Source organism: Spea bombifrons, chromosome 1 (genome assembly GCF_027358695.1).
Source record: "Spea bombifrons isolate aSpeBom1 chromosome 1, aSpeBom1.2.pri, whole genome shotgun sequence".
Classification (NCBI taxonomy): domain Eukaryota; kingdom Metazoa; phylum Chordata; class Amphibia; order Anura; family Pelobatidae; genus Spea; species Spea bombifrons.
The window spans coordinates 114,616,483-114,629,086 of record NC_071087.1 but is presented as its reverse complement, the minus strand read 5'-3'; the positions used below and the strand labels follow the sequence as shown (position 1 = coordinate 114,629,086).

Below are 12,604 nucleotides of genomic sequence, written 5' to 3'. Positions count from 1 at the left end.
TCTGGCTGGTCATATCATACCATGATACTATATATAGGACAACTAGAAAGTGTTTGCTATAAGGCATGTGGCTGCAAAGCTGAATTTTCCACCATTACAAATAACTTTGTCATCAGAATGTAGTAGAAACCATGTTCCCAACTACCTTTCCCATGATCTGCTCCTGTCCTACAGGAATTCATTTTAAAACTTTGTTGTTTATCTTTTTGCCTCTGCACTTCCATGTTTTTATATGACCTCTGGTCTAACAGAAAATCAAGTTGTTTCATTATATCATTTCATTAATGTGGTGGTACCCGCCCACGAGCTTATGCTTTTGATGGCTACATTGTGCACCACTTTACCAAGAAGGACCACGTTGCTCTAAAATAATACATTTTGTACACACGGGTACAAAACCATCTCAGACCGAAGAGAAAGCTAATGTTTTCCCCCCAGTGATTAGGGTTTTAGGAACGTATAATGACTTGATTGGCTCTGCTCTTAGCGATACACATTTAACCAAATTTTTGATACTGGTTTATTTTTGAGCCATGGAGAAACCAAAACCCTGTTAAAAATGTTATGTAGCATGAGTATCAACATAGAACACTATGGAGTATATAAACATTATGTACAAAAGAGCAGGAGTTATACATTTCACTGTAAACCTCTATACTAACAGCTGTATGACACTAAAGTGCATCAAATGTGTTTCTCAAGAAAAGTATTAATATTATTTGTTAAATTACGATTCCGTGGTGAGAGTGACACAATTTAGTCTTGGATACATCTGGGGCACGAAAGCATTTAAGCAGCTAAATTTTAAAATCCGCTTTAAAATATACATTTCGAAGAGTGTCACTTTATTGCAGTTCTGCAGAACTCTTGATAGAACAACCTTTGTAGTGCCCCCAGTCCATTTTTATAAAGCATTTATTCACACTTTGTCCTGCAACATCACAGTTTGTTTTTTTTTTCTTATTTTTTCCTCTTTTTTTTTTAACCACAGATATTTAAATGTAAATGTTATAAATACAGGGATGGAAATCTTCAAGAAAGAGTTGAAAGGAAATACAGCTAAAAAAATCTAAAAGGTTCAATTCCACATAGTCTCTGGATTAAGCACTGAGGAAGTTCTATCACTTGTCACGAGTGACATCTTGAATCTTGAATGAAGGTGTCGGGCACCTGCTTTGATACTAAAATCTTTCCTATATAGAAACTTCATATTCTCTTGTGTCCTAAAAGTAAAGAAAACAAGTTGAGTTATCTAGAACGATGGTCTTTTTTATTTTATTGTGTCAGTCCAATTAGGAGGCTACCCCCTTGATTCTTGGGACATACCTCATGGGTCTACAGAGTAACAATAGTGGTAAATTTGGAAAATTAAACCAAACTGCAAAGCCTATTTAATCTACAGACTTTAGGTAAAGGCTATAAATCATTTTTATTGAATGTAAACTGACGGATCGGCAACTTTTTTCTTTTTAATTTGTGTGCTTTGTTACTTTTTATCTTTGCGCGAGTAGAAAACACTTGAAGTGAAAAAAAGATACATACCCCAGTCTCATAGATTGGATTGTCAAACTCTGTCTCTACAGTGATCTGGCTGTAAGGGTGAGAGTACATAAGAGGAAGGCGGAGACTAGAATAGTACCTGCATCTGAAAGGACAATGGAAACCAGACAAAAGGGATTAGATTGATACTTGAACATCAAATACAATTCAACTTGCAAATCAGCTTCATAAGAAACTTAAATAATATATTAAATGATTTGTCACAGATGTTACAGAAACCTTTAAAAAGATCCTTTCCAAAGAAATAAAAAAAGATCATATCTCATGGTGGTGCATACTGTCAATCAAAGATGCTGTTCCACATTTTTGGATGAATTTTACCTAAATGCAGCATCAGAAGCATCATTCGTAATACATTCATAGAACTCTTTACAAAAAATTATGTCAAATTTTGCCTGATACAATCATTTTTGCCAGGAAAACCTGTACACCCAAGACTCTGTAAATATCAGAAAATCAATGACATTAAACATGGAGATTCTGATCATGGGGCAGAGAAAGTGCCCGCATGTCGCAAGCTGATCTATTGTAAGATCAGCTGGGCAGTATGCAGGAAAAATGTCTTATCTCCACTAACATGCAGGGTTGAAAAGCAAAGCAAAAATGGTTGGAGTATTTTCTTATAAATTTTATTATTTTACTATACTTCTGTCCAGAGTATTTCTCCTCTCTTTCTGCACCCATAGGACTTGCTTACTTGTTCCCTCGTGATCTAGCAGTGCACTTGAAGGACATGCTGAGCGCTGGAGACATCACAGATTCTCAGCAAGTTACTCAGGGTGCTCAGTGCTCACTGCTCCTGCCACATGGACTGAGTTCAGCTTGCTACAGTGTACAGACAGACCTGCGAGTCTGCAACGCAGCAGCAAGACTGGAGGTCACTGTCTCAAAGCTAGAGGTCAGGGGCGTAACCTCTAGCTTCTGGCATTTAACACTACCTTATGTGTATCATATTATGTTACACTAATAAGGAACAACTGTACAAATGATTATGTACACAGAAAGCAACAATTTTATTAATGCTCAATATGCTTACTGACAAGCAGATAGAATTAGCCTTGACTCTACTTATGTTATTGTTTATGTATGTGCAGTTGCCGCCTGTCGGATGAAAATTTACATTATGCTAGACAAGAAAAACCTTGCCTTAAGAAAAATGTGTTTAAAGGACTAGCTTCAGCTGGGTATACATATTCAAAAATTAATTCAGGTTCATAATTTACAAATTTGGGGCACAAAAAAGAACAATGACAAAACATACACACGATAGGTAATCTTAATTTAACATTTAGTTCTGCTAAGCATTGTGACAGTGATAGTTCCCAATTAAAAGGGACACTCTAGCCAAAAGCTCATGAAGATGATTATGTCTTTTTTTTAATGAAATAATTTATATGCCCCTACTTTCATACGCCCTTAAGAGCTGATGGAAAAGGCTAATTTGGCCCACAGCAATACTTTTTGTAGATAAAAATATTGTTTATTTTTACCAATACATACAGCAAACTCATTTTTTTGTCTTTGATATGAGTACTGAAATCCGGTATTATATCTTCAAGCCTATCCCTGCATTTCACACAATACCTATTGTACTGTTCTCATTCATCATATCATGGCACATAGTGGTTAAGCTCCAGGCACAGAGTTTGGGAAGAGACATGCAATTAAGTACACAGGGTACGTAACTTTTTAGATTCCAAGTCATATATTATATGTCTTCCTTAGGGCATTTTTTCCTGCTGCAGTGCACGCTATGTATACATTGATAAATGGCATTTAGAAATAGGTAATACAGAAGAATGTCCACCAGATGTCACTGTTTGAACAGAATCGGAAACTGCATTTAACACAAATATGCAAAGAAATCTGTAGTTTTAATGTTTTGAAAGCAATTTGGAGGTAAATAAAATCAATTTATTGAAAATTCTTTCGGATTTTACGGTGGACGATTATATTGTGTTTTGCTTCAATGCACTGGTGGGTTGCGGATACGCCTAGGACAATATTAAAACCCTCACAATACACATTACTAAAATCTTAACTACTCATACTAAAAACTAACATTCAGCCAAATTATTTGGAGGAATCATATGTTATAAAAGACTCTTTCCTATTTTGTCATGTGTTTGGATTGCGTAACTGAATAACTTCATAAAGAAAAGAATATCCCAGTACTAAACTTCACATAGACTTCCGATTTACAGATTTATCCATGTTTGACTTTGTACATCAAGGTCTAATGATTTGTGACTGTCAAGACGGTCAGCCTTGTGACAACCAACTTGATTCAAGGTGTTTTGTCCTTTAGTTCTATATATCCCCCAAGCGTCATCTTGCCTTCTTATATACTTGTCTATTAGTCTACATTTCCTCAGTGGATGAATATCCCATGGATATAAAAAAAAATCAGTATGTGCTATGTGTCTAGTATTCATAATCCATGATCCCTTATATTCTACTTTGATGAGGCTGATTCATGGCACAGTAAGTTCAATGTGAGTTGCATCAAATGAAAACATTTCATCATCATCAACAAATCAGTATAATTGCAGAGAGTTTCTGAGCACTGCACATGATGATTCCCAACAATTTCAAAGTAAAAAAAAAGTAGCTAATTTAATTAAAACCAGAATTCATGTTCTGGTCTGACATCTGAGATGTGCAAGAGTTCTCTATGTTTTGGTAGCAGCAAATCATGATTAAAAGGCATGTAACTGCAGTGGTATAGCCATCCTGCACCTGCTGCTTCTCCAGAGTGGAAGGGGCAACACAACAGGTGTAAACCAGGTCATCGTCATTGACAGTGACATTGTTAATGGCCATATCCTTTTTCACTTGGTGCACAAGGCAGAGTTAGATCAACTACTGCAGTATTTCTACAACTAGAACACACTGCGTGTAGTGTAATTAGTTGGTAATTAGTTACCAATACTTATCAATGATGAATATAATAATTATTGTTTTAGTTTGTTCAGAAATTATCGGTTTAGCTGGTAGCATACAATGGGCAACTGTCTTAATAAACTCTACTCAGGAACATTATTTCAACAGTGCAAATTGCACAGTACCCTGCCCTTTTGTAACCAATGTTTGATCAATGAATTCTTGTTTTGTGTTGTCCACAGACTAGAGGTTTTGCTGGTGATGTAAATAGGCAACTGTCTTCATCAATACTACTCAGGAACACTATTTCAACAACTGAAACCACAGCCTCAGTCAAAAGCCTAATTCATATGCCTATAATTTAATACCTGAGTTATTATGTTGTCCTCAAACTAGAGGTTTTGCCTATGTTAATTTTTAAATAAAAAAAGAACAGCCCTAAAATAACTGGAAAAAAATATCTGCTGAAGTCGCTGTATATCAATAATGAACTAATACTATATACACTACAGTTTCTCAGTACCCAGTACATTTTCAGCACTACAGTATTGCATTGACTAGCAGTCTACTAGCTGTCACTGTCACTGACTGTCTCACACTCTCAGCTATATTCCATAAAACAGTCTAATATATATATATATATATATATATATATATATACACACCCATTCACATACCTTGTGATATAAATGTAGGCTCCGCCGAGCAGCACAGAAATAATGACGACAGGAATAAATATGGCTAAAGCCATGTTTCCACCTTCTAAAGAAGTCTCTGCCGCTGCTTCTGCCACTACAAGAAAAGATTTAAAGAAATAAGTTTCATTCTTTTCTTCACCACAATGATACGGAATGTATGGCTCTAAAAGGGTATTCTAACACAAACACCTGACACATGTAAGAAGGTTATAAAGAACCTAAGAATGAGTGTGACAGCGGCAGAGGAGTGTAATATTCTGTAGGAGATAGTTATCAATTTGTATATGGGTGATAAAGTGTATGTACACGTTGCTAAGGGTTGCTAAGCAGTTCTTTGCAAGTACATGCAATCCTTACTTTTGCAAGTTGCAGAAATAGTACTCAAATAATACCCCGAGGCTATAAAGCCCACCTATGCAGAGGTCAAGGATGTGCGCTATTGAGCTATGATGAGGGCAGAGGGTATACGTTGGTTCTCTACCCCTGAGGGTGTGTGTGTCTATAAGTATGAATGCATCAATATTTTTTGGTACGTCTGAATGCATAGTTGCATGAAAGTACAAAAGCTATGGAAGTGGTATATGGGCAAAACCATGGGAAGGTTACTCTAAGCATACTGTTATTGTGTAAATCTTGGTCGCTAATTGCTTTATTTTTCTCCAAAGTAATATGTATTATCACTTAGTATGACGTATTGATCTGTAATATTACTGACAGATATTGCATGGGCTTCTGCTCAAAGCAAGTCACCCACCTTGTAACGCATGTTCAAAACGTTCTTGTGTGGCTGTGAGAGGAGAAAAAAAATCAATATTCAATTACATTTTAATGATATTTTTGTCTTACTCAATAATAACTAAAATAAAAATACAGCAAGAAAAGCTAAAAGGTACAAGGAGATGATAATTTAGCTGGATTGTGATTGTATTCTTAGCATACATCCCCCCTACAGAGATAAATAAAAAAAGAGATGGCAGTCTTCTCTAAATTCCCTCATAATTTGCGACTAAAAGGTATATTTTGTATACTGCAGAAATCCTCGTTGAGGGTTTGTGATAAGTATGTGGTTAGAAAATACATGTTTATAGAAACTATCATTTTCTTTTGTTTACAGGTTACAGATGAGGGAGTTTGAGTGACTGCTTTCTTTAGTGGTGCCATTACCACTAATCATACTATAGGTAAGCATTGACGCAAATGCTATTACAAACACTCCTGGTTACATTACTTTTAAAACAATGATATCACAAGGATATCGCAGACGGTCTGCCAAGAAAGCAAGATGGCTAATACCATAAAGAGGGAATGGAGAGAGAGAACATGTTTACTTGTGGAACCCAAATGATGATCCTCTGGATAAGGATGGACTACAGGTTTGCTAACTATAACTGTCATCAATGCCAGATGAATAAGAAGTCGTTTAATCCACTCATTTAATCCAGACATAAATCGTAAAGTGAACACATAAATTATAAATGTGTAAATAATAAGTCCTGCCTCATGCTACGTAGAACATGTTATCTAGATGTCGAGCCAGCATAATCGCCATCAAACATATAGATAAAATGATGCGTTGTAACAGTTTTCTTTCCATACCACCACATTACAAATTTGCAAAGTGCCATGGGAATCTATCACAAACTACAGCAATCTGTATTTGTCCGGTGCAATAGAACCACCAATACCTCAAACCCTGGACAAACCATTTTTTAACAAAAAAACACTAACTGCTGATGGCCCTGCTGTTCCGCCCGTGGAATATGGAAGCTCCTAGAATATAGTGGGTGCCATTCATCAAACTGTTACAGATTAATGTGGCTGTTCGGTGCAGGTTCAATCTATTTGCATGAGATCTGCAGAGAGAGCAGTCCCATTAAAAAGTAATGGAGTTTGATGGTTTGTAACTCCTCCTATTACTCGATATGAACACTCCATAAAGTGCTCAGCAGGGCCAGTCACACAGAGAAACTGATGAGAAACGGCACAAGGAAAATACAGAGTTATGTGAAAAACCTACACAATTTAGGATTACAAAATTGATAGGTTTCTGCAAGACATGAATTTCCAATTTCCCCCTTTATGTATACACACAGCCTGATTGTAAACGGCAGTCATTTTGCTAGTGAATATATCTTAGCACAATAACTTTTTAGGGAGATGATGATTTTGGGGGAAAAAATCTAACATAAATGATACGTCTCCCATGTAGGTTTAAGCTTGACAAACATGACAACATACAAAGGCTAATGTAAAATGGAGCCACAAATTACTGCAACTACCCCCTCAAGTAGGGTACATCAAACACAGAATGCAGTTTTAGGTCAAGAGAACTTTCAAGTCCCTTTTATTTTGGAGGTCCAAGAGAAATTTGTAGATCAATGCGGTAAACAAGCCAGATATGCTTTTCTACCAAATCAGATAAAATCTGCATCTCTCAGGAGATTTCTCAATGGCATTTGCCAAGCCCACCTTAAGAATGTGAATACCTTTGCAGACTGGAAGAGGTCCACTCCACTGAGACGGCTGGCCCAATATGCATTTAATGGTTACTTCTCCCATCAGTTCATATCCTTCATAACACATGAATGTGAGAGATTCGCCAGGCAGATAGAGTCTCTTGTAAAGTATTTGATATCCATTTTCAGGTAAACCCGGGTTATCACATGCCAGGGACTCCTCAGCTGTAACACATAATACAAGCTATAAGAAACCTAGAATTTGAATAAGGACCCCCTTATTGGCTATAAGATTGTTTAGGGCTAAATTGAAAAAAATGTATAAAGATGTAAAATGTAAAATTTTTTGCATCTTAAAAAGCATCTAAAAAATGGCAGATTGACGCTGCCATGAAGAATCACTGTAACCTGCATCAAACCTATGGTTTTATGTTTTCACAGTGGTGATAACTGACAATATTCACATTAAACAGTAGGTGGAGATATACAGTCAGATGTTCTATCAAATATTTTTCCGGACAGTTTTGTGACGCTATAATGTAATTTTAAGGTTGGAAACACAGTTTTTTTGAAAACTGGACTAAATTACAAGGACAAAGAAACTGTCAGATATGCTGACTTTTTGACAAAAAGGCTTTATGTAATTCTGTGGGTGTTTCCTCACATTGATCTCTTGACTATCTCTTTGATGCAGCAAACACATTTTGACAGTTACAATCAATGTGTTCAATAGATGTGTTGAAATGAAGCAGAACTTGGGCGAGTCACCTCCAAACAAACAGGTCATTTTCCATGGGCATTATTTTTGCCTCTCAATTGCAAAGCAGCTTCATTGTAACTATTAAAGGATGATAAAAGTTAAATTTTCCATAAGAGGATCACCTATAGACACATTGTGAACCTATACCTTTAAAGTGCCATTTCGGAATAGGTGTCCCTATATAAATATGCATTCATTTATGCATTCTATCTAAATACCGTATCTATTAGCTTCTTTTATACTTCTATCCCCTAGTCAACAGAAATGATGCACCAAGAACTTACATTTTTTAAATTCTAAATCTTTGAGTTTTTCATTTTTTATTGCAAGTGTTCATTAAGACGGGTATGACTGGTATTTTAGCTTATGAAGTATTTTAGCTTATGAAGCAACTGATCTGTTGCGAAGGTTCTCATGGCCAATCGTAACGGACCACTCATTGGTACCAAGTACGCTCAGCCACAAACAAGCAGTGGTTCTTAATACACTCATCTAGCCTAATGGCACACGATTTTATGAGCTGTTTCTGAGCACAACTAGTGAATTCCTAAATGATCCATTTTAAAGCACGATTGTAACTAAAAAGATTTCATAAACCATTGTGGTGCATACATTCCCTACAATTTGATTTTATAGTAGTTTTAAACAATTCAGCAGTATACTGATAGATAATTGATAATCATATTTAGCATCTTGAAGCTCTTCTCTTGTTCGATTTAAAAATGTGTATCTTTTTGTGGTTTTATGAAACTTATTTTATAACTGGAACAAAAAATCTCTAAGAGTTAATCTATGGACTATTCAATCTATGCAATTGTTCCTTTTTTCAACCCTCAGGTTAAAACAGCACTGATCTCAAAATTGATCCACCTGCCCCCATCTGAAGTTGAAAATACTGAAGGTCCTTCAACATCATTACCGAAGAACGACGCTGTACACTTACGGGCTTTCTTTAAATGTTTTATATTGTGACATTTTAGTGTTCCCTTTACTGACCACTGAGGAATGGATTAAGATGTTTGTTTTAAGTAAAGGGCAGATAAAGAGTTAGACCATTAGTGAGAGCGTATGGACAATGCTTAATGAAAGCAGGCACATTTTGTATTTGCTATACGACTCAATCCATAAATGAGATGGAAAATCAGTACATGAAAAGATTTCTTATTGAAGGTCTCAAGTGCATTGGATAGTGCAGGCTTTCATGTCCTCCACCTGATCACATGCAACCTTTTCATTAGCTTGGGTTAACCCTCGAAGGAACCTATATATTGACTGATCTACCTGTGTTTACATGAGGATTATTTCGGAAGCCTGCACTGTTGCAGTTACCTGAGGACCAACGTCTCTCACTGTAAGGTAAAAGCAGTAACCCAATTCAAATCAAGGAATTATTAAACATTGAAGTGGAGGTGAGTTGTGGTGAGATTAACAATTAAAACTACTTTACAAAGGGCCAATTTGGCCAGAAAACACTGTTCATTCTAAAATTCCATGCCTTTGGATTTCGGATGTACAGGCTGACAAACAACAAAGTCTCAAGACTGGGTGAACATACAAACACAATGGGGGATTCTTGATGTCCAGATGGGGGTCCCGGTCTCTCTACTATAGCATGTCAGGAGAGAGCTTCCCTCCAGCACAAATCCTGTGTTACAGGTGTACTGAATAGTAGTTCCAACAAGGAGAACTGGATCTGAGATTAATCTTGTTGAATGCTCTACCTCCCCAGGGTCTGTGCAATACATAACTGAAAAATGAAAAAAAGAGAGTTATCTCAACAACATGCAGACTTACCAAGAAACATTACTCTACATAGTATATGAATTGTACATTAAACCAAAGTGTATATAAACAGCAACAGTAATGCAACCTACAGAGAGCATAAGCTATTGATTCATAAAATCTGTGCATATAACTGGAGCAATGTGACGCAGTTAGAAGAGATGGAACATTGGCTTTCAATGATGGTTATTCCACATATAGATTGCAAAGATTTTTTGGTTTTTAGCCCCATATGTTAAGATCACAATGTAATGGCTGGCATATGAAGATTACTAATGATGAGCAATCTGTTCTTCTAACATATATCATTTAACCATTTTGTGTCACATACCACATATAATCAAATCTGATCTTCAATAAAATGCAATGAGGGATACTTACTTTTCTCACAAAATGGAGGATCACTGCTCCAACTGAGATCCCATTGGCATGTCAAGGTTTCACTCCCAACAATATCATAACCTGGATCACATTGGTAAGTGATTTTTGCTCCTCTTACAAGATCTGTGTGAGATGTCGTCTTCCATCCATTTTGGATCTCAGGTAGGTCTGAGCAAGAGTCGTTTCTAGACACTTCTACAAATGGAATAACACCGTTATTAGGACTGTATAAAGTGTGATTATGTGTGCAAAAATGTCGCTTTTAGGCTACATTGGCAAATTACAGATTTTTTCAAAATACCCGACAAAGAACAGGGAGGCTGGGAAACGGCTTCAGTTTTTAGGTAAAGTGGACAGCAATGTCCAAAAAAAAAAAAGATGATTGCTTTTATTTTACATAGCTTTTACCTTTCATTTTTTATGGCTTCACACGTTTCTCACATCTACTGTAATGTACAACTGCATAGAGCTGGTGTATATGCTGGTACTTTATAAATCAAGGATAACCACTAAATATTATCCCATCAGCAACAGCTAAGCATATACGAGTTGTATATTTGTATTCATAGTCAGTGCTACCATCTTCCTATGGTTTCATGAATCTAATTTTGCTCCTGTAGCAAATAATAGGACAAAACCATTGCATTATACTTTCCTGATCATGCCTGATGCAATATTGGATGGTCAGGCTTTCTGGTACACTTTTACTTAAAGAGACAATTACACAAGAGATCACTAATCTCTTTAACTGGCCCGATTACACTATATAGGTCTATTTAAATTTAACACGGACAATCAAAGACAATGGTGTGTTGGACTTATATACTGCCTGTCATGATTAACTCATATAATGTAGTGGATGCATGGAAGGGTAACCCAGCAGAGGTGGTTAGTTTCTTTGTTTAAGCACTCAATGAGTTAATCTGAGGTTGATTTAATGTGTTTCTTTGTGAATGCCCTCTGTATCTGTTCTGGCTAGAGGTGTCATCTTCCCAAAGGACCCCTGTGGTGATTCATGGCCTAACTGATAAGGATCCTTAGTTATAGGAATTCCATTCCTCTCTTAAGTGGGGGGGGGGTTCCATCACCTTTACCCCACCATAACTTATTGGCACATCAAAGACCCGATTCTTGGGGATGGTGTCATATAATCAGCCATGTGGTGAGAGGGGCGTTTGCTTGCAAAAGTCTGATTTAGGGACAATGCAGCGACCTCAAAGCAGAACTCCATGATATACTCTGATCGGAACAACATCATAAGAACCATCTGGACTTAAGGAGTTCCCACAGGCCTACTTATTGGAGAAACTCGTGGGTGAGGGTCCTGTGTTTAAGTCCTATTGCTTTTAAGAACTGTTTGCTGTTTTATTTTTATTTTGTATGTCTTGTTTTTTGTAATTCTGGCACTGTGTAATCTTTGTATTTTTTGTTATTAAAATATTCATAATCCAAGTCTGTCTTTGGGCTCTAGTATCGATATCCACGAACCCTAAGAGAGGATAACACGTTACCGTATTGTTATTGAGTTCTACAGAATATATATATATGTTGTGTGCCCGGGGTGGGTTGATATATATATAGAGATAAAGGTTCTAATTCGGATTTCTCACGAATCCGGTATCAAAATCGTGAGTGGTGGCAGACTACCTGGGGGGATACAGGCAGGATTTGGGGGTTAATTTGGTATAACTGATGCCTTGTTAAGGGGTCTAGTTAGTAAATCCAGAGGCCTGGTGCTATTAACCCCTTCATGCCCATGCCCTCCACACAGTCACGGCTTGGCAAGTAGTCCTGACCGTGACAAACTTGGTGGCAGCGGTGGGATATCTAGAGTTTTTTAGTGCTATTTGTATTGCCCGGTTTGGTGATTTTAGTACTAGAAGAAATTACATGGGTTTTGTGTAATTTCCCAAAGACATTACTCAGTGCCTAATTACAGACATACAGTGCAAAAACAGTTCGTTCCTCTCCTTTTTTGTTTTCTCTACCATACTGCATTATGGAGGCATATCGACGACAGCCCAAAGAATCTCTGGAGCTGGTTTGCCAAGAGAGGAATATACTAATTTATGGCAAAAGCAAAG

At 36.8% G+C, this 12,604-nt stretch overlaps 1 protein-coding gene across 1 annotated transcript in view; it reads right to left on the bottom strand.

Annotated features, from left to right (window-relative positions):
• Positions 1-287: 287 nt before the first annotated feature.
• SEZ6L (seizure related 6 homolog like) overlaps positions 288-12,604 on the bottom strand; it is a 141,010-nt gene continuing 128,693 nt past the window's right edge. Inside the window, exons 11-17 of the mRNA XM_053469338.1 lie at positions 10,521-10,715; positions 9,913-10,104; positions 7,628-7,822; positions 5,896-5,928; positions 5,121-5,235; positions 1,543-1,645; positions 288-1,223 (exon numbers count right to left, since the gene is read on the bottom strand). Coding sequence (XP_053325313.1) covers positions 1,194-1,223; positions 1,543-1,645; positions 5,121-5,235; positions 5,896-5,928; positions 7,628-7,822; positions 9,913-10,104; positions 10,521-10,715 — 863 coding nt within the window. The 3' untranslated portion in view covers positions 288-1,193. The remainder of the gene's footprint in view (positions 1,224-1,542; positions 1,646-5,120; positions 5,236-5,895; positions 5,929-7,627; positions 7,823-9,912; positions 10,105-10,520; positions 10,716-12,604) is intronic.